Raw genomic sequence first — 27,908 nt, 5'->3', positions numbered from 1 at the left:
TCACAGCATCACCGCAGTCAAGTGATCATCACAATTTGGGCACTTGGCAACTGGTTCACATTTATGAGCACCACAGCATCCCATGGTCAGGTGATTGCCATTTTCAGCCTTTCTGGCCAGCTTCTGGCAAGCAAAATTAATGGGGAACCACGATTCACTTAATGACCATGTGGTCCGCTTAATGCCTGCAGTGATTCGCTTAACGATGCCACAAAAAGGTTGTAAAATTGGGTCAGATTTGCTTAATGAGCACTTCGCTTAGCAACCAAAATTCCAGTCCCAACTGTAGTTGTTAAGTGAGGACTATCTGTAAATGGGCTTAGCCTAACTGAAGTCCAGCCAGGGTGCAGCATCTTTCACCCTAACTCTGAGACCTTCCACCCTAAGAGGTGGGGAAGAGGAGGGAGACAGGAAGCCTGCAAACAGGGGTGGGCAAAGGAATTGCAGCAGGGTATCCACAGGGCATGGTCAAAAAAGCCAAGATGATACCACAGTGGTGCAAATGAAGCTGTTTTTTCATGGGCATCCACAAAAACAAGCGGAGCTTTGATCGCACTATTGTGGAATCACCTTGACTTTTCTGACCATGCCCTGCAAGCACCCTCAAGACGTGGGATGGGAGGGGCCTCGGAGAGCAACATCCAAGCTATATGATCTGGGTAGGAAGATGCTGAGAATGCCTGACCTCAAGGATTCACCAAGACCCATTTACACTGCGAATGCATCATACCAGAGGTTACAAAGGGAATTTGCCTTTGTTCACACAACACGCTTAACCTGATTACGGAAAACCCATTGGCTGGGCTTGCCTCTGACATCAGCCGCTAAAGAGCCTAACTGAGATGAACCCTAGCCAAGGGTGTTACAGGAACATAGCTTGTATATGAACCACAAAGAGATTTCACGGAAGCTTCTGGCCAGGATGAGCGGATTTCCAAGCTGGTGGGGCCCCCTGGGCATTCTCGGATAACCCCTTACGTTCCCCCAGCCAAACGCAACACGACAGCTTTAGGGCAGGGGCAGCAGCCGCCTGGCCTGCCCTACATCTGACCCAGGGAGGCAAAACAAACTGGGGAGGGCATAGCATAGCAGTGAAGCATGGGAACTACTGGCCGCTGTTATGGTTACACAGCAGGGACTTGAAAACCTTCCCTGGAATCTTGCCGAACCCCTGGGAATCTACGTGCCACATGACCCATCCCCTTTGGTTCTCCCTCTTCTCTTCCAAACCATGGGTTCTTGCCAGGAAAACGGGAGTCAGCCGGGCTGGGCTGGGCTGGCAGTTCTACCAACAGCAGAGCTTCAGAACCAACAAGGCATCCACATGAACGAGCCCAGGGCTGCCCCAGTGGCCGCCCCGGCCAGGAGACCCAGGGCCATCTGGTCTCCAGAAACACGGTAGGGGTCTTCGCGGATGATGACGTGGGTCATCCCGGGGGCTGCAAGGGAGAAAGGCAGGAGAAGCGCCATCAGTGGGAAATCCTACCCACAGCCAGGTAGGTCTTAACTTTAGATGTCTTAGGGTTCTAAAACTGTACCATGTTAGACGTATATTCACATAATGGTATGTTAAAATAGCATTTTAGCATTTTGATATTGGGTTAATTAAGGCCTTTTATACGCATGGTGTTAAGACAACTGGCTTTCGAGGATCTTAATGCTGCAAAAATATTTTAGTTCTTGGTCTCCTTTACATATAATCCTCTTATCATCTCACTTTGCATCTTGTTTACTGTTATTTTATAGAAAACCTTTGTTTTTTTTAATTTGGGATTTGAAAGTTTTGTTCTACAACTATTCAAAAACCACAATAAAGGCCGGTCATTCGTTCATCTGGATGCAAAGGTTTCCCCCCCGCCACAAAGGCTTGGCTTTGTGGATTGGTCTTAATTCATCCCAGTGTTTCTCAACCTTGGCCACTTTAAGATGGGTGGACTTCAACTCCCAGAATTCCCTGGCCAGCCATGTTGGCCGGGGAATTCTGGGAGTTGAAGTTCACTCATCTTAAAGTGGCCAAGGTTGAGAAACGCTGATTTATCCTGATCTTTGTGTCAGTTTGGCACCAGAACTGACCTGCGTGCAGTGAGCCCCTTAGCTTCTTGCACCGAAACCCACCCAGCTTCCTTCAGACCGGAACACCCCAGATCTTTGCATCTACCAGAAACCTGCTCGACGCAAAGACGAGATGACTGCAATTCCAAGGGAAAGGAATTCCTCAAGCATCGATTGCGGGATTCTTTTATTTTGCTAATTAATAGAGTTTATATTTCCTTTTAGTGCATCTATGGGAATACACAACTGGGCCACCAGATGTCCTTTCAATCCTCAAGATGCAGTTAAGCCCCAAAGAATGGCAGGTCCTGAGGAACTGGAATTTAATCCAGGCTATCAGCACATCAGCTGAAGAAGGTAACAGCTGAGGTCTCCTCTTGGCCCAGACAGCTGGGCAAAAAGGAGTCCTCATTTCTCTGGCCCTAATGGAGGGCCAGCGATGCCAATGAATGCTGCTAACAGCAACCCTCCTATGATTACAGGATCTTTCATTTCCCAGATGGCATGGAAGACAACCGGGCATCATACCCTCTTCCAAAGGCCTTCTAGGCCCATAGAAACACTCTTCAACATATTCCGCCCTTAGATCTAGAAAAACGGGGAAGCCTTGTCTATTGTGAAAAGAAAATGAATGCAACTTCGCATTGGATGCATTAAATAAAAAGTGTCCTGGGGTTGCTCACTCATAGAGGTGGTTCTAAAACGTGGCTAAGCAAATCAATGGGAGGGTTCCCTCTGTGCTGAGATGCTTTGTCTCCAAGGGGATAACCATGGGAAGAAACGCTGTATTTGTCTGAGGTCTTCCTGGAAGCAGGGCCACAGCCCTGTGATCAGAGCTCTCCCAGCGATGCCCGTAAAAAGGGGGCAGGGCTCCAATGACAAGGTTGCGGCTGCCCCCTTGATCGTCTGGACCCCTCCTGTGGGTCTGTCTCTCTGTTTTCACCAACCTGGTAAACGCCAGACACAGTCAATCTCAACCCAAGAATTCCAGACCAGTAAACCAGCTGACTGGGATTCTGGCAACTATCATCCATCCATCCATCCATCCATCCAACAACCTTGAAGATGTGTGGACTTCAACTCCTGGAATTTGCCAGCCAGCCTAGCTGGCTGGGGAATTCTGGGAGTTGAAGTCCACACATCTTCAAGTGGCCAAGGTTGAGAAACACTGATCTAGAGGGCACCAGGTTGGAGAAGGCTGCATTATACAAGCCTGCCTGGCCTCCCTTAACCCCGCCCCCCTCTTCAGAGCACAAAACACTGCTCTGCGTTCACCAGCCATCCCTGGGGGGTCTTGGTTTCCCTCCTGTTCCTGAAAGCTGCCTTTCCAGCAAACACTTTAGTGAATTCCTGGGCATCCAAGCCTTCAGTTGAGAAGACTGGGTGTTAGATCTGTCACTCAAAGCATGGTGCCTCCCTATTTTAAATTTTGGACAGGGAGTGGACACAGAGGGATTCCAGAGGGGGGATGGAAGGAGGGGTCCAAGGGAAGCTGGGAGTCCAAGGCTAGGCAATCCAATATATTTAATAATATATCATCCTCATCTTCAGACTGACAGGTTGAAGAGCAGTTAGGCACCCTAGAGGTCACCTAGTCCAACCCCTGCCCAGTGCTGGATCCACTACAGCACCCCCAAAGGACAGACAGCCAACCCCCAAGACCTCCAAGGAATTCAATTCTTCCTGTAACCTTAAGGGAGCCTGTTTACGTTTTAAGGTGTTTAAAAACAATTCGATTCCTTCTTGAAAGGTGAATTGGGTGATGGTGCTAGAAAGGGGCTGACGGTGAGCTCGCAGACCTACCGCCATACTGGTTGCCGTAATAATCTGAGCTGACGTACAGCGCCTGGTGCGAATCCAGGGGAACCGTTTGGTAATAGTCATCGTACGGGTCATATAGGTGAACCTGGAGCAGAGACAGAAAAGAGGCAGCCAAACGTCAGCAACCGAGACAGGGGTCCTCTCGGGCTGTGGACGTAGAATCATGGAGTTGGGGGGGATCTCAGAGGTCATCAAGTCCAACCCCCTGCACACAGCAGGATTCCCTACACCATGCCCAAGGGATGAATGTCAGCCCTCCGAGGTAGACCGAACCTGGAAACCAAAGACAAGTGAGCGAATGCTGCTTTTATTATAAGGTTACGGCAACAGAACCTTGCAAGTCTGAATGTACCTCCCCCTCCCTCCCTTTACCTTTGTGAGAACTGGGGAGGGTCAAGCCTGAGATGCTTTCTCAAATTACAGTTCCGCCCCAGACTCCGATTTCTCTTATCTGACTCTCCCGTTACAGTGACTATCCAGCCTCTGTTTAAAAGCCCCAGGGAAGGGGAAGAAATCCTTCCACACAGTAACATATCCCACTGCTTGACAGCTCCTCCTCTCAGGAAGTTCTTCCTATTCTTTTTTTAATTCACATTTTGTTACCGCCCATCTCCCCCAAAAGAGGGACTCATCAGTGCATCGCTAATGTCTCATCGGTAATTGCACCCTTGAGGATTCATCCCACTCCCTCTAGTCTTACCCTCTGGAGCAAGGGAGGATAAGTCTGGACCCTCTAGAACCGTGTTTTTCAATCTTGGCAACTTAATGTGTGGACTTCAACTCCCAGAATTCCCCAGCCAGCATGGGTGGACTTCAACTCCCAGAATTCCCCCGCAGGAGTTCTGGGAGTTGAAGTCCATGCATCTTAAGGTTGCTGAGGTTGAGAAACACTGGGCTGGGTGATCGGACCAATGGGAAAGCACAAAAATATATATATTTTTTTTTTAAAAAAAGCCAGGACTCTCTCTTGTCCCGTTCCCTGTTTTCTTCCTGAGATCCCTGCATTTCTTTACCCATGAGAAAAACACTAAAGCAAACCGGAAAAAAAAAAGAACCGGATCAGAAGCAGAGCTATGAAGCCACCCCTTTGCTTAACAGGAAGAGGGCCTTCCCTGCCCTTTGGAATAATTTACCCCCAGAGGCGAGGCAGGCCCCCACTCTCCCAGCCTTCGGAAGTTTGTTAAGGCCTGGCTATGCCACCTCACTTGGGGCGAGAAGGGGGGCAGCTGATCATGGGGGTGGCTGCTACCTTTATGTGGCCCCGGAAATTTTTACTAAGGCCGTCTTGGATTTTATACTCTGTATTTTGTACTTTATATTTTATATTTATATTCTTATACTTACGTATATTTATATTTTATAATGAATCTTTTATTTTTTATTCTTTTATTCACTTGTAAATCGCCCAGAGTCGTCGCAACATGAGATGGGTGGTGAAGAAATACGATAAATAAGCATTAAAGGAACAAACAAAGAAACTGAGGCACCAGTGCAAAGATATGAGGGGCGCAGGGAGGGCTGAGGGCCAAGAGGTGAGATGAAGTGGGGGCCTTGTCCATGAAAAAGTGACCGGTCCATAGCTCTGGAGGCTTCCGCCACTGCAAGGTGGAAACCGCCATTAATTGCCATTTGCCCTGACCAAAGCTGAGCTCGGCTCTCCGGGAGGACGGCGGGAGTGCAATATTGGAACAACATGTTAAGCAGGAGCAGCGCTAAACCTGTGTGTCATGGCGAGGGCCTCCGAAACTGACGGAAAGGGGAACAGAAAATGGACAACCGCTTGACCCCATCTGGGCTCGTGGCTGGCCACACAATCTTTTTTCCCCTTTCTTTCCAGCACCTCTGGCTCTTTCTAAAATCGATCTGGCCTTCGAGGCATTTCTGCCACGCCACGACAATTGCACTTATTGATCTGTAACCAGACGGGGCTGAAAATTGGAAAGTGTCTCAGGCGTAGTACAGCAGCTGATGGGAAACGAGGCCTCAGGGTCTGCACTGAAGTTTTGGGGAGCATCCAGACTCAAAACTGGGGTGAGGGGGTGACTTAATTTGATGTGTAAAGGAATCTCCACTTTAGATTCTCAAATTGTGGGAGACCTATGTAAAATGTCACACCAACACAATTTTAACAACTTTGACGTGTGAGGCTTAGATCTCATCAGGGAACTGGCCACCCTCCCGTTTTAATTAGATTGCTATTTTCAAGGTCATCTTAACCAGGCCTTCTCCCAATGACGCTTATGCGCTCCTTTTGAACTGGTTTACGATTTTAACATTAAAACATTTCTGGGGGTATGGATGGTTCTGCATGTCCCGAATGAAAACACCCTCTCTGAGCCTTGAGAAAGCTGGCATTCGGCTCAGAACATCATCCCAATTTTTGTTTTATTTTGGGCAGCAAGGATGAGGAAGATGGACAGAAGCAAATTTAGACTCAGCCTCTCAAAGGACAGGAAGGCCTATGATCAGATCTGCAGCATGCAAGGCAGAGATCTTTAAGTTGAAGCCTTCAAAAACCACCTCAAATTATTATTTTTAACGTGACAGAGAAAGGGGAAAATACCAAATATGCCATTCTTTAATTATGGTTAAATTGATTAAGGCACTATTTCTCAACCATGGCAACTTTTAAGATGTGTGGACTTCAACTCCCAGAATTCCCCAGCCAGCATGGATGGCTGGGGAATTCTGGGAGTTGAAGTCCACCCATCTTAAAGTTGCCAAGGTTGAGAAACACCAAATTAGGGTAAAAGCTCCAAGACCATGTGGTTTTCTGGCTAACAGTACCAAAGTTTTGCCATTCGTCTTCTCCTGGGATGCTTTCCCAATTTCGTCGGCCACCTTGGGACACCCTGGTGCCCTCCCATCGAAGCCTTAACCAGGTCCATGCCTGTTTAGTCGGCCACTGGAGTTGGCAAGCGTATTCAGTCCAACTGAAAATGCCAGTCAATGATGTTCAGCCAGACCCATCTCTGGTGCACCTGCTCAGCCCAAAAGAAAGGGGCACAAAGGAGACTCACCTGCGTTGCTTTGGCTTCGAAAAGGGCCATCTTCCAAGCTCTGTGGACAAAACAGGAGGAACAGGTGAGGGCCCTGGTGTCTGTAGAAGGGGAAGGGGTAGATTTTGAAGCCCCCTCATTTCAGTTCCTTTCCCACCAGTTGCTGCAAAAATAAAAACCTGGGGGATCTCACGGGAGATCCCTTTGGCCTTTCAAAACACCTTTCAATGTCGACTCTTTTAAGCCATCTCCCATGCCTTTGATGGGATAAGGATGCCGGCAGCCCTACAGACAGGTAGCCTCTAAACCAGCCTTCCTGAACCTCCAGGTGCTGTCCCAATGAGTTGGGTCAATTCCCACTCTCTGCAGCTGGCACACGATGATGGGAGCCGGAGCCATCCAGACAGTGCCCAGTTGGGAAGGCCAAGCTGTCCCAGATAACAGCAGCATATCTTAAGCTGGAAAATCAAAGCCAGGTCAGAGCATTCATAAATTTCTATTTATTTCTGCACTTTCTAGTTTATCTCTCTTTCTTTTAGTCTCTCCTTAAACTTTTTTCTATCTTTTTGTATTTTATCTTTATGTTGAAAATTTAATAAAGTTGTTAAAAAAAACAAAACAGAAAAGCCAAAACACTCAAATGACACCCTTGGAAGTTGCCTGGTTGTTTTCCCACATAGGAGCAAACCAGGGCATTTAGTTGACCTTTGAGCAAAACTCTAGAAACAAGTTTTGAGATTGCAACGTTCTGCCGGTCTCTAATTTCCGTAATGTTTTCCATGCTTGTGATGTGGTGGTGGGGGGATCAAGATTATTCTAATGTAGACACTCTACCTCTTTGATGGAATTTTAGGTGGAATCCAGGCAAAATCCTCCCCTTTGATTATGTTTTCCGCCATTTTCATTCCTGCAGAAAATCTGGCATGGTGGGAAATTTGGAAACTCTTGAGTTTTCTCCTTAGCATCAAAGAGATCCAGTACAGGTAACTTGTGGGTTGGTGCCAAGGTGATATACATACAGTGTGTGTGTGTGTATTTACAGATATTATTACATTTGCATGTGGAAAACAATTCATCTGCACTCTCTCGAGTAGCTGGCTGCGACTGCTGAATTGAACAACATCTGACGGCACTTTCCAACTGATCGGAAGGGATGAAGCTGGACCTCTGAAGAGCCCAGCGTGGTCTCCAAGTTCACCCACGTCCCAACACAGAGCAGACCGCAAGTGGTTCTGGGGAGGATGCACAACCATTCTTTAATCCTAACCACCTCCTTCTGATACTCCAGCCTCTAATTCAAAATGTTTTAAAAACACACCTTTTCGGTATTTGGGAGCGCTTATCTCATTCCCCCATATGTTCTGGATTTCCCCAAATGAATTGTTTTCATTTCCATTTAAAAACCCTGAAGGAGCAGCAGCATAAAAATACTTCCTGGCCATGAATATTTAAAAATGCATTGGCTGTTCTTGAAGCTCTACAGAGCAGAAAGGATACGGCGTGTGGTTTTAAGACGGCGTTGTTTGGGGGGGTGAGAGAGGATCAGACTTGGAAATCCCTGAGCCATGTGGCACTTTGCATTAGTGTTCAAAGTGTTCCTCAAACCAGACAACGTGCTTTGAGAAACGGGAGCTGAAGATGTAATCGTCTTTGTTGCAACATTTGCTCATCTCAGTGATGCACCTGGAAGCCCTCCTGGAGGAAACACCCAAAAGGGGATTATTGTAATCCTGGCTCCATCGTGACCTCAAGGTCACCAGAGGCCTTCAAGTCATCTTGAGTCATATGTCTAAGCAGGATTAGCTGAGATGTAACCCTGCCACCGCTGGGCAGGTCCTGGAGGGAGATCATGCCAAGATCTGTTTTGCTGCAGAGACTGTCTAATGCGGTGAAGAAGCTCGGAAGGGGCTGGTTTGGAGTCCGTCTTCCCAGTAGACCAGACAGGAAACACTTCCAGATGAGCTAATTCTGCTTTAGTGTAAAGTTACACTAAGAGAAACTTGCAAGCCTGAAAGTACAATTCTCCCTGCGTCTCCTTTACAGCCCAAGAAACTAGGGAGGGTCCCTTCTGAGCCTCTTGCCCTGCCCACTATCCAGCTGTGGGCTAAGCTGCCTCTTATCTGACCGTTCCCTCGGCAGTCTCTCTTCGCCCCATCTCCTAAGGCCTTTCCCACAGACCATTACGCTAGTCCAGCACAGACCTCAAAATTTCATGCAGGACTTAACACAGGTACGTTCTGGAAATGTTACAACAATTGGAGGGGGGGGGGAAATCACTTTTTCTTCCTGTTTTTTTTTCTTTCTGAAAATAATCCAGAAATGTGCAGATATTGCGATTTTTGGGACAAGACAGCCTTTCTGTCTTACCTCCTGGGGAAAAGAGGTTCACACAGCTCTCAAAGGCTCTGCCTTAATGAACTCGCTAATAAACCAGTGGGAGAGTTTTGGCTTATTCAGATTAACCCCGACAGACCTGATGATACTCACCATGCATCCTTCTTGCTGAGTTGTGTCCTGCAGTTGGGGGCCTGACAATGGTGTTCAGGTTAACCTGTTTATTCAAGAGATTTTCAGTACCCAAATGTTGCCAAAACAGTGTGATCGAAGCTCTGACCATTTTTTATGTGCAGCCACCATCTTGACTTTTTTGACCACATTCAATGGACACCCCTGCCTGACAGGCTCTAAGCAGCTTCCAGAACCAACGTTCATAGGATTACAAACCAAACCAGACCCTGTAAATTCTGGATCAATCTAAGAAAGGGGGGTGTCTGAATGTCCACATAATGTAATTCTCCACATCTGGGAATGGTGGTTTGCAATAGATAGGTAGTAGTTGCTTAACAAACACAATTGGGACTGGAATTTCAGTTGCTAAGCAATGCGATCATTAAGCAAATCCAAGCCAATTTTACAACCATTTTTGAGAAGGTTGTTAAGCAAATCACTGCAGGCATTAAATGAATCACATGGTTGTTAAGTGAACCACATGGTCATTATGTGAATCACACAGTTCCCCCATTAATTTTGGCTGGCTGAGAAGGTCAAAAATGGCGATGATGTGACTGCAGGACTCTGTGATGGCTGTTAAGTGCGAGGACTGGTCATAAGGCGTTTTTCCAGTGCTGTCGTCTTAATCAAATGGTCGTTAAGCAAGGACTACCTGTATTGCAGGCTGGAACATCTGGACCTTCCTGATCAGGCAAATGGGTAGCAGCATCTCCCCATTTCAAGAGGCAATTAAAAAGGAGACCAAAGAGGCCTTATGTACTTACCAGTAAATGGGATGCTAAAATACACCTATCCAGCGTCTAAGATTCTGTAACCCAACTTATTCTCCTTCCCATAAAGCAAACTAATGAGATTCTGTGAGAATCTACCTTTCTTGGCTGCAAATGGCCATTAGGGGCCAGACCGTCCAGGGAGAGCTGTTCCATAAGGGGGCTGTCACCAAGAAGCTTGGACAGCAGGGTCCCCATAGATGACACTCCTCCACCAGAAGGACCTTAGCAAGGCCCCTCTTTATGATCTTAATAGACCTGGAGAAGATGGGTGCAGAGAAGTCCAGCCATGGAAGCATGGGGGCGGGGATTAAAAATACCAGCTGAGCAGGCAGCTGCAGGCTTAAGCACCAGGAGCACCACTGGATAGGAATTTGGTGCTTCCTCCTGGTTTGAAAAGCTTCTCCAGATCGGAATTTCGCCGAAGACCCAATGGGAGGCTGTGCAGATGTTGCTGGTTCTCCTACTTCAGGCTGTGACCTATAACCTATGGAGCATCTTATAAGTAGGTCGACAAAGGGTCAACTGACACATGGCACTAAGCCAGTGTTTCTCAACCTTGGCAATGTTAAGATGGGTGGACTTCAACTTCATGTTGGCTGGGGAATTCTGGGAGTTGAAGTCCATCCATCTTAAAGTTTCCAAGGTTGAGAAACACTGCACTAAGCTATGGTTGGTTTTGACCACAGTTTGTTAAGTGAACCCTCATTGGCAGGGATCCCTACATGAACTCCCAGGTCTTATAAGGTATCACTATTACTATTACTGTTACTAATTATTATGTTAGATTTTTCACATTTTCCAAAGGGAAAGCCACCCCCTTCTCCAGTGAGTCCTACTCCGGCCCTTCGTCCATACATTTTGAGGAGGCCTTCTCTCAATGTCTTCGCCTTTTCCGGAAACCTGAGATCAACATCTTCGGTCTGCGGTGGACTATTTCAAGCTTGGGTGATATCAGAAACAGGGAATGCTCCCTCTTCGCTGGTTTGTAAACACAGCCCTGAACAATGAGATGGAAATTTTTCAAGCATGCTGGCCTCCCTAAAGAAAGTGGTGTGTTCCCAGCCGAAGGTCCCTGAAGATGCAGCCAACACAAACAACAAAAAGGGAAAAAAAACCAAACAAAGCACCTTTCATTAACCGGATCCAAGACCATGCTAAAGAAATATCGCAGAAGTTGCTCCAAAAACATGTCTCCTGCCTTGTTCCTTTATCATCAACAGTTCCTTTTGGAGGCATTTTTAAAAAAAATCCTTTCCATCGTGTCCGATTCTCGGAGACGGCCTGGACAAGTCCCTGCAATGTTCTTGGCAAGGATTTTCAGGGGTGGTTTGCCCTTGCCTCCTTCCTGGGGCTGAGAGAGAGTGGCTGGCCCAAGGTCACCCAGCCGGCCTTCATGCCTCAGGCGGGACTAGAATCACGGTCTCCCGGTTTCTAGCCTGGTGCCTTCACCACGGCACCAAACTGTCTATCTTGGAAGCATCAGAGACCTGATATTAAATCCTAGATTTTGCAGATGGGAAACTGAGGAACTGTTTTGCCCAAGAACCAGAACAAACAAACATGAAGCAGGGCGGCGGGTATGTGTGCAAGCAAGGAAATTACAAAGGCCTTTTCAGGGGAGAATAATTCCTTTGCCATATCAGCCACTCTCCCCTCTAAAATAGCTTTCTTCCTATTATACAAACATTTTGAAAATTCCACTTTATCATACACAATTCACCCTGGCTGGCTTTACACAACACGCTTAAGACCTGGTAAAAATCTTGAAGATGCATCGGCACGGCAGGCTTAACTTGAAGATCACTGAAAGCTGAACAGGGCTAGACTTGGTCAGTAACTGGAGGGGAGATCATCCAGAAATCCCAGGGCTACAGGCTTGACTGGGAAACCAAGAGAAACATCCCTGAAGAACGCAATGAACAACCCCCACCATAATGTGCCAAGAAAGCAACGTGGAAGCTCCAGGAGTTAACACGCTCAAGGGAGACCTTCCCTAGCTATGTGGGAACTCTAGGGAGAGAAGGACCAAACCTCACTGCTGGTCTCTGATGAGATCTCCGAGTCGGACCCTGGATCTCTCCAGCTGAGACACAGGTTGGTCCTTCGGACGAAGGCTGATTTGATGAATGTGCAACCTTGGGTTGAGGGCTTCTTGGTGCCCTCCATAGTTACTTGCTTCTGCTTCACTGATGGTCCCTTCAGCCAGGGAGAAGACGTCCTAAAATCTTTGTATTCCAAACAGGTGAATGCTCTGTGGATCACAGTATCGTGTTCAACCGAAATGGGAATGATCTGTTGGGACACTGGGTGTGTCAGGTGAAAGCAGCCTCTGTCACCCGGGTGGAGAGTTTAGTGGTTGTAGGAACCAAGCCTGTGGGGTCATGGGACAGTCACAAACAGCCTTTCCTATCCTGGTGCCCTCCATACATTGGGGGGCAGAGGGTAATTCCCAGAATTCCAGCCAGGCTGCCAGGAGAATTCAGGAAAATTCAAGACATCTGGATGGGTCTAAACTGAAGACAGCTAGCCAAGACAAAGGGGAGACAAGAATCACCGGGCCGCATGGCCTCTTCCACAAAACTCAACCTTGGCTGTCAACCTTTGAAACGGGCTCATTGTCAGGATTGCTGTACAGGTAGTCCTCAACTTACGACCATTCGTTCAATGACGGTTCAAAGTTATGGTGGCCTTGGAAAAAGTGCTTTACAACCTGTACTCGCACTTATGACCATCACACACACACCCCGCCATGGTCACGTAATTGCAATTCAGGCGCTTGGCAACCAGCTCACATTTACAACCAGTTGCAGTTCCTGCGGTTACGTGATTACAATTTGTGTCCTTTTTGGCCGGTTTCCGGTAAAAAACTGCAAAAAGCACCCATTGGGGATGCTGGATTCGCTTAACTGCCACGGCGATTCGCTTAATGACCCATTATTTGCTTAATGACCGTCATAAAAATGGTTGTAAAATTAGGTCCGGTCATGTGGTGACTTGACTTATGACCGCAATGACTTACGACAGAATTCTGGTCCCAATTGTGGTCGTAAGTCGAGGACCACCTGTAATCCCGTTTCAAATACCCAGCTCTCGTTTGTGACCACTGCCTTGCAGACTAGGTATCTGAGGGGGAGGGTGGTGGTTTCAAAAAAGTCAAGATCATACGAGTGAAGCCCCACCCATAGCAAAAGGGGTCAGGGCTTAATCACAGGGTCGTGGCATCCCTCTTGACTTTCCTGACCCTCGCTGAGGACCACCCTTCTCACAACTTACAGTGCATCGTCCTGGCTCTCGGCACACAGCATGATCTTGGGGCCATCCCTTTGCACGACGCACATCAGGCACTCGCGAGTTTTCCCTTCTGGAGGCTGGATATCTGGAAAGACAGGGCAGGACGCATAAGCAGAGGGCCAGGAGGAGGCTGCGTTTCTACTCTGTCAACAGGCAAGTTTCTAGACCTCGAGGCTGCCAGGCTGAGCTTGGATCGGCTACAGGGGATTGTGTGGAACAAGACGATCAACAGGGCCTCTCCTCGGTCCCGTCTGCTCTTCACTGAAGCTGTGCTGGAAACGCTGATCAAAACAGGTCGTAATATTATCACAAGCGAAGCCTTTTCATTACTGTGCCTGGGATCAACATCAGACTCCAACAGGGGTGCAATTAATGAAGGGATAATTATCTTTCTTGTCCCCATTAAAATCTGCGTGAAACACACCCTGGGTTCCAGAGCTTGCAAAATGCCCACTGTTCGGGGGTTGTCTGTGTGTCAGCCTTAAAAACACATTTCCTCAGAGAAGCATTTGGGGGGAGCGAGGTCAGGTACCCCCAAACATTAGAGCGCCAGATTGTTCATAACTGGACCGTTCTTTATTTTTAATCATTAATGCAGCAAGCTGCTCAGATCTACAGAAATGGAGCAGCACATAACTTGTATTAATCTTAAATAAACAAATTGCCACTGCAAAGAGAATTGCAGAAGATGAAGACCCAGCTGGATCCTTACCGTCCAGCATCTTTTTCCCCCAAACAACGGTGGAATTCCACAGCACTGGGGCCACTACAGAGAAGGCCCTGTTCCTTGGTCATTCCAGTTGGGCCTCCTTCTTTGGAAACACTGTCAGAAGCACCCGAAAAGCACATAATGGGAGGGAGGCATTCCTTTAGGAAACAACCTGTTAGTCCTGCAAGGTAGTCCAGACAAGAAACACAACCAGGAGGACTAGCTCTATCTTAATTGGAAGGTTACATTAACAGAATCTTGCAAGACTGAAAGAATTTCTCCCCTCCGTCCCTTTGACTCTATGGAAAACTAGGGAGGGCCCCTTCTGAGAAGCTTCCCACGCCCTTCCTCCTTCTGTGGGCTGGGATACCTTTTACACGCCGGTTGTCCAGTGTATGACTGTAATGACCCTCTGCAGTTTTCAGGAGAATAAAAGCAAGGGACCAGAAGGGCACTTTCAGACTTGCAAGATTCTGTAAATGTAACCTTACAACAAAGTAGAATTAGTTCATCTGGGCGTGCTTTTTGTCTGGGCTACCTCACAAGACTGACATCTATCTTGCAACTCTCAAAGTACATTTCTCCCCCATCTTTACAACCCAAAAAACTGGGGAAGGTCCCTTCTGAGATGTCTGCCACACCCCCATTCCTGCTATTGGCTCAGCTGCCTCTTATCCAACCATTTTCTAGTTTGCTGCTCTTTCTCCTGTCTCCCAGGGTCATTCCCACATACCATTACATCTCTCTTTCTCTCTCTCTCTCTCTCTCTCACACACACACACACACACACACAGACATGTTTTTAAAAACATTGAGGTCTGGAAGCCTTGTTTAAATACGGATTCTTACAATCTTGGCTGTCATGGTCCAGTAAAAAATGCTTTCCTTCTAGTACAATGAGTCAAAGGGGTACTCCTGATGGAACTTGGCAGCAAATGCCAAGAACATATTATTTATATATCCCAAGAAAAATGCCCCACAAGAAAGAGAAGATGTGTGCTTAAGAGGACAACCCTCGACTGGAAATTCACCAGAGGCGGGGAGATGCGTCCTCAGGGCTATGATGGACCTATGCCCATTGCTGATCTTCCCTACATCGTGTAGTTTTTAAAATAAAGTTGTTGTTGTTGCGTGTATGTGTATGTGTTTAAAGCAAAGAAACGCCTCCCAGGAGGAACGCCAGCCAACTGTCTCTGAAGCGTTCCTCGCTGGCTGTTGCAATCCGAGAGAGTCGCAGAATAATTAAGACCCCGGGGAGGAGCTGCTGACTCCAGTCGCAGGGAAACAAACAGCATGAGATTTGGAAGGTCTCCAAAGGCCCTGGTGGGGGGGGGGGAAACAGGGCGAAATTCAAACAAGATCTGCTACGTTGACCCCAGAGGGGCAACAGCTTAGCCTGCATGGTACATAAAACAGAGACCCATCAGGTCTGTTGTCTCCTGGGAAAGGATTCCAGGATGTACCATCAGAGAGGCTGAAGGACAAGCCAAGATGTGAACTCTTCCCAAAATCCAGATGCTTAAAGATCTGGTGGGAAAGCACCTGTAATGGTAAGTGGAATGACCTTGGGAGACAGATTAGACCAGTGCTTCTCAACCTTGGCAGCTTTAAGATATGTGGACTTCAACTCCCAGAATTCCCCAGCTAGCACTGCTGGCTAGGGAATTCTGGGAGTTGAAGTCCACGTATCTTAAAGCTGCCAAGGTTGGGAAGCACTGGACTAGACAATGGTCAGATAAGAGGCAGCTTAGCCCACAGCAGGAATGGGGGCGTGGCAAACATCTCAGAAGGGGCCCTCCCTAGTTTCTGGGGCTGTGAGGATGAGGAGGGAGATATGTACTTTCAGACTTGTGAGATTCTGTTAAGGTAACCTTACAATGAAGTAGAATTAGTTCATCGGGGCGTGCTTCCTGTCCAGACTAGCTTGCAAGGCTGACGGCGCCAGAGCTGCACAGGAAGAGTGCGTGCCCAGCTCATCGGAAGGCTCCATTTGAAATGGGGAGGAAACATGCTGCTGGCCCTCCGTGTCCAAATCCAGCACGGATCTGGCCCCTCCTGTATTTCTTAGATTCATGTCCTGTCTTTCTCCAGGGTTGAACGAGACAATCCGCCTCCAGTTTTTTAATCACAGCATTCCTGTGAGATAGACTGGGCAGAGAGACGAAGACTGGCCCAGGGTCCCCAGGGGGTTTTCCTGGTTGAACAGGGATTTCGGCCTGGATTTTCCCAGTCCAACACCTTAACTACTGACCACACTAAGCCTTGCGGCAGGTGGCCCCCAACTGCAGTCATGGGGAACCCTGCCTGTTACAACGTACAGCCACAGATGGTTGCAAAACACCCATTTCATAGAAGGCAAGTCAGCAGTGGGGAAATGAGGGGGAATTTGTAAGCAGAGAAGCAGAGCAAAGGAGCTCTAAGGCAGCGTTTCTCAACCTTGGCAACTTTAAGAGGTGTGGACTTCAACGCCCAGAATTCCCTAGCCAGCATGGCTGGCTGGGGAATTCTGGGAGTTGAAGTCCACACCTCTTAAAGTTGCCAAGGTTGAGAAACACTGCCCTAACTGTTTAGAGAGAGCTATTCTCCATCTTTATAACCATGTAAACAATTTGCTAACCATCTTTATTTTATTTATTTATCAAATTTTATCACCGCCCCTCTCCCCCCAAAGGAGGGACTCTGGGCGGTTTAGAATAAAAACAAAATTTAAAATTCAGTGCAATTATAAATAATAAATAGAAAGAAAAAATAGAATATAAATGCAATAAAATCCAGATGGCTGAAGGTTCTACACCAGTCCATGAATATAAAAGAGTTGGATTTCCACCTTTGCCTTGCAGAAGCTGGGAAACAGCTGAACCTGAACTCAAAACAGGGAATAGCCCGCATTTTCTCTTTTTTTCCAGAGCTCTTCTTTTAGAGCCTCAATTGAAACCGAACAGGTGGTGGAAGGGGGGACATCAATCTGCAACCAGACGAAAGGGCTCCCCGAAATAATTCCTCCCTCACAACGCTCGGCTCCATCACCCCTGAGCCAATAAAATTAAACCAGAAACCAGGAGGATCTGTTTGCAAATCACCCAAGCGAGGCTCCCCAGCGCGCACAGCAAACAGAAGGCCAGGGAAGGCTGTTTCAAAGCCACCATCCTGGACGACGTCCAGCAGAATATATATTTTTGCAGACCAAACCCAGCTGGGACAATTATTTCCCGTAAAGTCTGTTCAGCTCTGACAGCAGCCAGGCAGCAAAGCAAGATGAACAAATGGCTGCCAGGTTATTGAACGGTGAGCATCAATATCCTGGAACTGAAGCGCACACATGCACGCACACGCACGCACGCACGCACACACACACACACACACACACACAGAGCAGGAATTAGCTGGGGGCTGGCAGACAAGTGGGCACTGTTCGTTTGGCACTGCTGGAAGCTGTGCTGGTGCCCCATGAAGGAATTCTCTGTTTGGACTCTCTCTATCCCTCAATTGTCTAGGAAAAGGACACGCCGGGTGACTCAGCTTTGCACAACCAGGGCCGCAAGGGAGAGAAATGCAAACAAGAAGGGGGGGGGCACTTCAGAGCCCTCCAGGGTGCTCCAAGTGGCTGGGGGGGGGGGGCAAGGCTGCGCAACGTGATCATAATTTCATAACATTAATAATTATTAGTGTACGGTCCAACCAGGCTCTAGGCAGTGTGCAAAGAGCCCAGAGTCCCTCCTTGTGGGGGGAGATGGGCGGTGATAAAAATTTGATAGATAGATAGATAGATAGATAGATAGATAGATAGATAGATAGATAAAATAAAGCAGCAGCAGGGTGCCCAGCTAAATGCTGAAATATCAGCCCACTGGGGAACGGCATGAACAAGAGCATCCCAACTATCCATCATTGGCTGAGCGGGATTGCAGACCGTCCCCCGCCTTTGGCCTCTTTGATAAGGCAAGTGTTGGTAGCTTGGTGTAGCGGAAGGAGGGTGTGGTGGACCACAGTGATGCCGCTGGTTCTCAGGGAGGAGGGGCCATGACAAGAGGCAGCACAGCCCAGAGATGGACCGTGGGAAGAGGAGGAGATTCAGGATAGCCACTCCCTAGAATATCCCAGGGTATATCCATTAGGATGGAGCAGTGTTTCTCAACCTCAGCAACTTCAAGATGCATCAACTCCCAGAATCCCCCAGCCAGAACACGTGGACTTCAACTCCCAGAATACCCCAGCCAGACATGCTGGCTGGAGAATTCTGGGAGTTGAAGTCCACACATCTTCAAGCTGCCGAGGCTGAGAAACCCTGGGTTAGAGTAATACAGGTTTAGTCTGGCAAGAACTCTGGGCATTGAAGTTGCCACGGCTGAGAAGCACTGATATAAACTCTCCAACATCTGGACAGCTTCCAACAAGCTTCTACAGTTCATTAACCCAGACACGCATTTAATCTCCTGATTATCTTCTAAAAGCTTATTTTGGGAGTTTACAGGAGACAGAGGGATAAGGGTGGGATGAGGTTCAAGGCCTCTCTATGCGCGGGGTGGGGGGAACACATTTTTTTTTTAAACTGCTTGGAAGACAGAAAGAGAAACCCAGACTGGTTGGCCAGCCTCGTGGCATTTTGCAACTCAAGTGGCCCAAACTGAGCAGGGCAGCAATGAAAATAGAGGCATCTCCATCGGATCCAACTGTGCCTCATTCTGCATTAGCAAGATTTTGCCAATGTATGAACCGATTGTCCCAACACACCCAGGAAGGCTTATATCAGCTTTCTCCAACGTGGTGCCCTCCGGATGTATTGGAACCACCACTCCCATCATCCCGAAACCAACCCTGCGGTGCCATATGGGCCCCGGTGGCAAGAGCGAGACTGGAATGTGAAAAAAAGAACACAGCAAAGAATTCAAAATAGCTTTGCTCAGACAATCGGTTGGCATTTTGAGATATTTTATCCTTAGCTTGTAACTGTACACACCTGAGCATATGATGGGGTGAGTCTGAGGACCAACTGCAGGGGGTTTAAAGGAAAAAAAATATGGAAGAGCCGTTTGGTTCAGCACTGGTCTCCAACCAGTTCACAGCCTTGAGGACTAGAAACTTACTTTAAGAACAAAGGATGGGCTTTTGTTCCAGTGTTGGCGGAAAAAGACCAGGCTGACACCCACAAGCCTACTCACCGCGGCATTCGCGGCCCGTCCTGACGTCTCTGCAGTTGGATTTGATGTTGATTCTCCCGTCCATTTCACGGCCAGTTTCATCGTGGTAATAGACGAGGCTGCCGTCCGCCCACAGCACAAACCAGTTCCTTTTCCAGCGTCGCAGAATGGAACCTGCACAGGCCGGGAGGAAAAAAAAAATAAGGGGGTGGAGAAATAGTGCAATGCTTGTGGTTCCCCCCCCAGCAAAGAGGTCCCTGCACCTTTCTTTACAGAGTCTTGGGCCTGCTAAAAAAATTAAAACTTTCACCTTGCAACCCAAAGAGTCTTAAATTTCCACCAGGGAGATAATCCTCCCAAAACATCACCTGCATGAGCTCCCTCAGGAATAAATCACTCCTTCATCAGAAGGCCAGCGGTCTTCTTTTCCCTTTTATTATTATGTATTTTTTTTAAAAAAAGAAAACAAAATAATACAAATTGCATGAAGGTTAGGAAAATGAGGGGCCAGCTGCGAAATACAGGTGGCAAACAACAAACCGGAAATATCATAAAAGTAACATATTCCGGTGTATCACTGAAAACTTATGATACTGTAAGATATTTCGGGAGTCTTTTGAAGTGGGTAAATAAATATTTCACATTCATTTTCTAGACAAAACCCAAATACCCTTATTAAACGTTACGCTAGAAATACTTAGTTACAGTTGAAGTCACACACACGAGGGAGGGAGGGAGGGAAGGAAGGAAGGAAGGAAGGAAGGAAGGAAGGAAGGAAGGAAGGAAGGAAGGAAGGGGAGAAGAAGGAGAAAAAGAAAGAGCGAGAGAGGACGGAAGGAGAAGAAGGAGCAAAAGAAAGAAAGAGAAGGAAGGAAGGAAGGAAGGGGAAAAGAAGGAGAAAAAGAAAGAAAAAGAAAGAAAGTGAGAGAGGAAGGAAGGAGAAGAAGGAGCGAAGGAAGGAAGGAAGGAAGGAAGGAAGGGGAAAAGGAGAAAAAGAAAGAAAAAGAAAGTGAGAGAGGAAGGAAGGAGAAGAAGGAGCAAAAGAAGGAAGGAAGGAAGGAAGGAAGGAAGGGGAAAAGGAGAAAAAGAAAGAAAAAGAAAGAAAGAAAGAGAGCGAGAGAGGAAGAAAGGAGAAGAAGGAGCAAAAGAAAGAGAAGGAAGGAAGGAAGGAAGCAGGCAATAATAATACCTTTCGATAATGCTGGAAAATATACATCAATGCAGTTAAGAAAACCCAAATTTGGGTTGTTTCACTATTCCATGCATGAAATTGTAATCAGTTTTCAGTTAGAGTTAAACTCTACTTCGGATTTCTCTTTCTGAATTTGGAGGGACACTCCCCAAATCTGGATAACCATTCTTCTGAGGAAGCTATCAGAGATCCTCCCCACTTGTGCATAAAGTTCTTGCAAGTGGTCTTGATGCGTCATGCCCTGACGACAGAGCCTTTTTCTAGCCCTGTGCAGCTTGGCAAGACCAAGGAAACAAGAACTACACAGATTTCAGAAGGTATCTTTAATGTTGGAACTGGGGAAAATCCAAATTCTTGGGAGCAGCAAAAGGCATTTCCCAGCTTCATTTATTTCAGACAGTTTCTTGGAACAATCTGAAATGCTTCTTCCGAGGTCTCTCATCACCCAGGCTCAGCTGCCATTTCTGAGATCAGCTCCATCTTCTGATCGTTTATGCCTAATCTCTTAAAAGGAAAGAGAAGAAGAGGATGACCAGAAAGGGGGATGGACTGGATTCCAGTGGCGATGGGGTCACCATTGGAAGACCTGAAGGACCAGGTTGGGGACAGATCCTCCTGGAGAAAATCCATCTATGTGGCCGCTAAGAGTCAACACCAACTTGATGGCACATAATCAATCAATCAATCAATCAATCAATCAATCAATCAATCAATCAATCTCCTAATCCTCTTCCTTTCCCAGCCTCCCCACCATTTCTCACACTTCCCTATCAAGCACTGTAAAACAACCCACCAAAGGCTTGAGCAGTAGCATGAAAACACCCACGAGAAGATGCAAAATAGGTCTGGCCCTAAGCAGGAAGAGGCCATGACTGGAGCACATCTGGATCATTTGGGAGTTGGGTCACCCCGAGATCGAACACTGGTATTCCCTACCGATGGCCAGAAGGAAGATGGAACATCTGCATTAGCCTGAGTTGCTAGTTTCCTTTTAGAATACTAGGACCCAGTTACAATTCCTGCAAGTCACTCACAGCTTTGCAGCACCAGATGAAGGTATAAGGCAGGGTTTCTCAAACCTGGCAACTTTAAGGCATGCAGACTGCAACTCCTAGAATTCCCCAGCCAGCATGGCCGGCTGGGGAATTCTGGGAGTTGAAATCCACATGTCTTAAAGTCATCAAGTTTGAGAAACACTGGTATAAGGTGATGGAAAAGTGAACACGCTGATCCGGGATAAGAGGGACTTGCTTTGCAGAGAGATGTCAATTCCTGACATTTGCAGTCTCTTTTTCCTGCACGTAGCACAGAACGGGCAATGTGGGGCCTTCCCACTCTACCATCTTGGGCTCTACGTGCCACGTCGCCCTGCATGCTTTGACTGGCAAAGATCCCAGATGAGCCTGTGTCACCCAAAGGAGAGCTGAGGATGGCAGGAGGCCTTCGTGGCGTTGCACCAAAGTCTTGCTGGGATATAAAAGAGTTTTGTATGTTTTGCCGAACAGAAGCCATAAGTGATAAGACAAGGGAAAAATACCCTCTGGCATTCCACAAATCACTCAGCTTCATCTGGAATGCCAAAGGTTGCCCGCTCCTGGGGGAAGTCACTTCCCGTACAATCCTAAAATGAAATTTTATACAAAAGAAGCTCCCTTGGGTTTCAGAGGAATAAATCTGTGACAAAAGCTTCCCATAAAAGGTCCCTGAAGACAAGCAAGCACGGAATTAAATGCGGCGTTAGAATTCATTAAATCAACAGTACTATTTTTTTATCGTTTATTAAATGCATTGTTTTCCCCTGAAAACATCCGAGATTGGGAATTAAGAATTGCAGGAACTGAAACAGCCAAGATCCATTAAAGTCCTGATCAGGGTTTGCTCTCTGTTGACACTTCCAGCTGAGATGAATTTACAATTGCCACAGGACTATCTGCAGGGATTGGTCAAAAAAGTCAAGATGGCTGGCATGATCGAAGCTCTGCCCATTTTTCATGTGCACCGCACATGGGAATTGCAAAAAAACAGGTGGGCCACTGGTCTGGCCATTATCTTGACGTCTTGGCCCACCCCTTGTGGACATCCCTGCACATTTGCATGTTGTAAATTAACTATTTCCCAACCTACACGGTGTTGTTATCCTTCAATGATTTAAGCACTTCAAAAGCTGTGGATACAGTGAGTCAGATAGTTGTTTTTGCTCTGAGTAATCATGTAGACGTGATTTCAAATTAGCTTAATATTCTCCTTTCGTACGATTTATCATTATTCTATTTTGTCATATCCTATTTAAATTCAGGAAGCCGCCCACAACACAACACAACACAACCCTAGAAGGCTCACAAACAACAAGAAAATAAGAAAACAAATTAAAGGAATTATTAAAAAAGATCATGCTTGGAGCAATTCAACCAACATCTAATCCAAACAGCAGGACGGGCTCACCCCACAGTCTAGCCCAGGTCTTCAGCCCCTGATGGGAGGGCAGGAAAGTTGGGGCCATCTAAAATCCAGGCCAGTTTGATCTAGTGGTTAAGGCCCTGGGCTAGCAACCAGGAGACTGTGCATTCTAGTCCTGCCTAAGTCATGAAAGCCAGCTGGGTGACCTTGGGCCAGTCCCTCTCTCTCAGCCCAACAAACCTCACAGGGTAGCTGTTGTGGGGAAAATAGGAGGAGGAAGGAGTAATAGGTATGCTTGCTGCCTTGAGTTATTTATACAGATAATAAAGGCAGGATAGAAAATAAATAAATCCCATAGGGTTGGGCCCCTATTAATATAAGAATAACTCACACTTCCTGGCAGCATATTGTAATCCACTCACTTAGAGCCTCTAAATTTTTTGGATAAAAATCTCACCAGCCCCTGGCAACTCAAGGAAAAATGCCCCCCTCTCTTACTGGCCACCAGGGGTGGTGGATCACTGAAGCTCCTGGCCAAGGACTGGGGAGACCCGGGTTCAAATCCACTCTCAGTCCCAGAGTTTAGCATCTTAGACAACCCTAGCTGTCTGGCTTGGGACCCAAAGGGGTTTTTTAACACACTACACTTGTTCATGGGGAAGCTGCTTGTAATCTGTGTCAGGTGGAACTGCATCCACATAACCAACCTTCTTCTCCTTTCTGCCCCCCAATTTAAATCCCCCATGAATTTAGCCCTTCCATACGTCTCATGAAACGATCCGCAGCTCCTGAAAGCTGACGCCTTTGAATGAAACATGTGGGCCGGAAACGGGGCGCCCAGGCTCCTCCTGATTTTAACACCCCAGAAGGAAGGGAAGAGGCGCTCTAAAGGACTCCCCAGTCATGTTCAGAAAGGCCAAGATGCTGTGCTGCACGTGGTCTGTAAGGAGCCTCAATTTGTCCTTTTTAAACTGGTTGGCGCCTGGGGTTTTTAGACTGCCCTTTTATCTTTGCGCTAAGAGGGGTGGCCAAACAAATAAGGAACGCCCCAGGACACGAGCCACCACAGATGGGGAGAAGGGGTCTGTCTTTGCTCCTCTGGCTCATTCTGACTGAGAGCTACCAGGAGCAGATGGCTAAGCTTGGCAAGAGAAATGCGGCAGGGAGGAGGAGATCACCTTTCTGCCTCGGTGAGTCCAGCATTTCTTTCAGGGAAAAATAATCCCATCCAGCCGATCCTTTGGAGACAAAATGCTGCCTTGTCCTGCAATCCAGCCTCCTTTCTGTGGTGCTCACATTGGTGGGCTTTACTTCCAAGTAGGTAGCCAAAGGATGCAGCCAAAGGAAGGATGCACACCATCACTCTAGAGCAGGGTTTCTCAACCTTGGCAACTTTAAGATGAGTGGACTTCAACTTCCAGAATTCCCCAGCCAGCATGCTGGCTGGGGAATTCTGGGAGTTGACGTCCACCCATGCTGGCTGGGGAATTCTGGGAGTTGAAGTCCACCCATGCTGGCTGGGGAATTCTGGGAGTTGAAATGCACACATCTTCAAGTTGCCAAGTTTGAAAAACACTGCTCTGGTGTGTACCTGAATGGATTGAGCCTCTTCTTCTTATCTTCCATAAAGCCTTATTTGTGCACTTCCTTTCATGGCCTGTTTTTATTGGAGATGATCACACACTCTGGAGGCCTTGAAAGAAAGTCAGCAAGCATGTGTGGGAAGCAAAGATGAAGATGCTCGGGAAGCCCAGAAATTGCAAATGATGCAGAACACCATGGCCAGACTGTCACCTGACGCTCAGCAACTGGAGCCCTTTCATTGATTTGGTATCAGCCATCCCAGTGGCTGGCCAACTTCCAGACCCCATTTAAAATCCCACAATTGACCCAGGCAACCTTCATAAGGGCTGCCCTAATCTGGTCCTTGGCAGGTGAGCGGGACTGCAGAGCTGGCTAATTCTGGGAGTTCACTGCAGTGCACCTGGAGGGCTCCAGATGGGGGGGGAGTGCACGCATGGCTTGGAAGGACCACCTCTGATCTCCCAGCTGGCACTGAAGGCTCACCTTTGCGGGAAATCTGTTTGGGGATTGCCAGGAAATGTGGTCTCCGCCCATTTTCCTATCTGTAGCAAACACCGGCAGATGTACACAAATTCACCCACCTCCCCTACCTTTTCACCAATTATATATAACTTGCAACTGTTTATTCCCTTTGTCCTGTCATTCAACTCTCTTGTTCTCTGGGGCGTGGGGGGAGATTAGTGTAACTATTTTTCATAGACAGTTCTTCCTCTATTTTCCTGGGCTCCTTGTACTTTCCCTCTAGTTCTTCCCTTCTTTTCCTCCACGTCCCCGTTTTCCGAAGCTACGAAACAGGGTCTGCCCCACTGAGACTCCCTGAGCTCTCTCACTCTTTCATCATCATCAAATCAACCAGGCTTCCAGATTTACATTCATTCCTCAGCCTACGAAAAGGCTCATGTATCACCCCCCCCCCCCATGTATTGGAAACAGACTTTTTAAAGGCATACTCAGAATCACCTATCTCATTTATTCTTAGGTTTCAAATGGCCCAATCACTTTTTTTTTTTGCACTCTTTGCTTTCCACCCATTCATTCTGAGCTATTTTTTTCTTCCCTATAATTCATTCATCCACGCTGTTTACAATTTCCTCATTGCAATCTTTCAGATGCCCTAGTCCTCGCCTAATGGATGTGGACTTCCACCACCTGTTGTGGCTTTGATCAATCAGGCCTTTCTTACAATGCTTTTTGACAGCAAACACACAGAGCACAACCTTCTCTGTGTCTGTGCCACATGCAACAACTTTGAGTTGAGTTGGTGGCTGTATCTATGTAGGGTTTGGGAAATGGCTGGCCTTCTTACAGGATGCCTTTCGATTTCTGTCCACTCTTCAGCCCTGGTGGTCTCCCATCCAAGGACTAACCGGAGTTCATACCCAGTTTAATTTTGTTGAGTTTGCGTGGAGCCCAAGCTTGATGTGGTAAAGACTCTTGACTTCCTCAACACATCCATGTCACTTTCTTACCAGTGTTGGATGGATTATTTGCCACTGTCATCTTCTGGGATTTTTTCCTTTGCTTCCCAGAGGTCTGCCCATCCAAGTATGAACCAAAACTGTCTCTGCTTAGCTTCTGAGCTGAGCAGTTGCCAGTTGGCCTCCCAGAGGCCCACCACCACCACCACCACAACAGAACTGAGAAAAGCCATCATTGTCAGCAGCCTCTTAAAGAGATTCCAATTTCAGCCCACGCTAGGAATTCCCAAATTAACTTACTCTGTCTCCAGAGCCAGCCGCATTTTAACAGAGCCATTTCTGCAGAGCCTTTTTCTCTCCCACAAAACTATCTGGATAGCATGAAAGAAAGAAAGAAAGAAAGAAAGAAAGAAAGAAAGAAAGAAAGAAAGAAAGAAAGAAAGAAAGAAAGAAAGAAAGAAAGAAAGAAAAGTGTTAGGTGTATTAAACCATCAAGCCGCACCCCATACCATCTTCTTGACTTTGCTCAAAACAACTTGGTTTTAGCTAGAGGTAATAGTCCTATTGCCGGCTTCTGTGAGAAAATTGGGGCCACGGGACTGCTAAATATAGGCACAAGTCAGCGCAAACCTGATCTCTCTTTTTTTAACGTTCTTCCTGAATTATCCCTGTTATATAAAATATTCCATGGCAGCAGGAGGGAGAAGAGAGAGAGAGAATTAGTTTCCCTCAGGGGGATTTAGAGATTAGTGTTTGAATCTATCTTTATCTGAAGCCCTCCAGTTTTTTGCATCAGGAGAATCTGGGAGATTCCCGAAAATTCTTCCGACTCATTTTCTAGGCCGGGTTTTTGCAAGCATCCCTATTCCGGGCTTTCAAAGGCTGCTCCTATAATTCTCCCTGGGCCATGCAAACACAAACAGGTTCATGAAAGGAAGGAAGCCAGAAGGGAGTAACACCACCCACCGGCCCCCACGCAGCTGTGGCTGTGCCTTGGAGATGAGCGAGATTGTTTGAAGACATCTCCCTGTGATCTTCCTCCAGGCCCGCACAGAAGGGGACTTAGACGTAGTGCAAAATGCAAACGGGGCAGATCAAGCCACGGGGCCTCTTCCTCGGGTTTCTGCCCGCTCACTGGGCAGGCCGGGTTCACATCCCGACCAGAAACGGAAAGGAACAACCCCATGAGATGCACCAAAGATGCCACCTACTCGGGCCAGTGAAACATCCGCGAGCAAGCAACCGAGCTCCGGGAGCACCGAGGGCTCCACAATCCGGGTTTGGGGTCCAGTCCCCGGCCCGCCTTTCAGCCCGCTAGACAACAAGCGAAAGCAAATCGGGCCGCGGAAGAGAGACCGCTGGGGCTCCGCTTAAAGGGCAAAATCCAGGGAGACGCGGGGAAGGGGCACAGGGGACCGTAACTGAGCCCGCGCCCCGAGGTGGAACCGCCGAGGGGGCGGTCCGGGTGAGGGCGCAGGGCTGCGCAGCTCCGGGGACGCGGTCCGGCTTCTTCAGCCCCGGCGCCGAGGCGCTCCCACCCAAGGAGGCGGCCCGGCGGGCGGGCGGGCGCCTGGCAGGGGCCCCGGGCGCGCTCAGAAGCCGGGGAGGGGGCCGTCTCGCTCGCCCCCGCCTCTCCGACCTAGACGCCCGGGGGCTGGCTGGGGCCCGGCGCTCCGGCCACCTCCCCGCCGCCGCCGCCCCTCCCCGGACAGCCACCCGCCCTGCCCTGCCCTGCCCTGCCCTGCCCTGCCCTGCCCTGCCCTGCCCGCGCCCGGCGGAGGGGCGAGCTCAGCCGGCAGCCGCCGGGGCTCCTTGCGCGCACGGGCGGGCGCGGCCGAGCTGCGGAAAGGCGCGGCCGCCTCGCGGGGGGCTCCGGCCGCGGCTGGGCCGCTCCGCCGTCCTCGGAGGGCGCGGGCGGGGGTCTCCAGGCGCCGCCGGGCTTACCTGCGCTCGGCCGCCCCAGGGCGCGCTGCGCGACCGCCGCAGCCTTCCCCGGCAGGCCCGCGCTGGAGCTGCCTCTCCC

The 27,908-nt window shown here is 48.2% G+C and overlaps 1 protein-coding gene across 1 annotated transcript; it reads right to left on the bottom strand.

Moving 5' to 3' along the window:
- Nucleotides 1-259: 259 nt before the first annotated feature.
- Nucleotides 260-27,908, bottom strand: PLEKHB1 (pleckstrin homology domain containing B1). The gene is made up of 7 exons (XM_063305989.1): nucleotides 27,830-27,908; nucleotides 26,186-26,256; nucleotides 19,316-19,468; nucleotides 13,430-13,532; nucleotides 6,894-6,933; nucleotides 3,856-3,958; nucleotides 260-1,439 (listed from the first exon to the last, which is right to left on the bottom strand). The coding sequence occupies exons 2-7, from the start codon at nucleotides 26,220-26,222 to the stop codon at nucleotides 1,303-1,305; spliced, it is 573 nt and encodes a 190-aa protein (XP_063162059.1). The 5' UTR covers nucleotides 26,223-26,256; nucleotides 27,830-27,908; the 3' UTR covers nucleotides 260-1,302.

The sequence above is a fragment of the Candoia aspera genome, chromosome 5, assembly GCF_035149785.1.
Source record: "Candoia aspera isolate rCanAsp1 chromosome 5, rCanAsp1.hap2, whole genome shotgun sequence".
NCBI classification, from domain to species: domain Eukaryota; kingdom Metazoa; phylum Chordata; class Lepidosauria; order Squamata; family Boidae; genus Candoia; species Candoia aspera.
The sequence above is the reverse complement of the archived record's forward strand: the minus strand, read 5'-3'. Positions and strand labels throughout refer to the sequence as shown.

Excerpts from the sequence above, each read along its gene's own strand:
- PLEKHB1 (XM_063305989.1), bottom strand. The coding sequence starts at position 26,222 with ATGGCTCTGTTAAAATGCGGCTGGCTCTGGAGACAGA. Across the intron at positions 6,934-13,429 it reads GAGAGCCAGGACGATGCACT|AGCTTGGAAGATGGCCCTTT; the intron begins GTAAGTTGTGAG and ends TTTTGTCCACAG. Across the intron at positions 3,959-6,893 it reads TCGAAGCCAAAGCAACGCAG|GTTCACCTATATGACCCGTA; the intron begins GTGAGTCTCCTT and ends TCTCTGCTCCAG.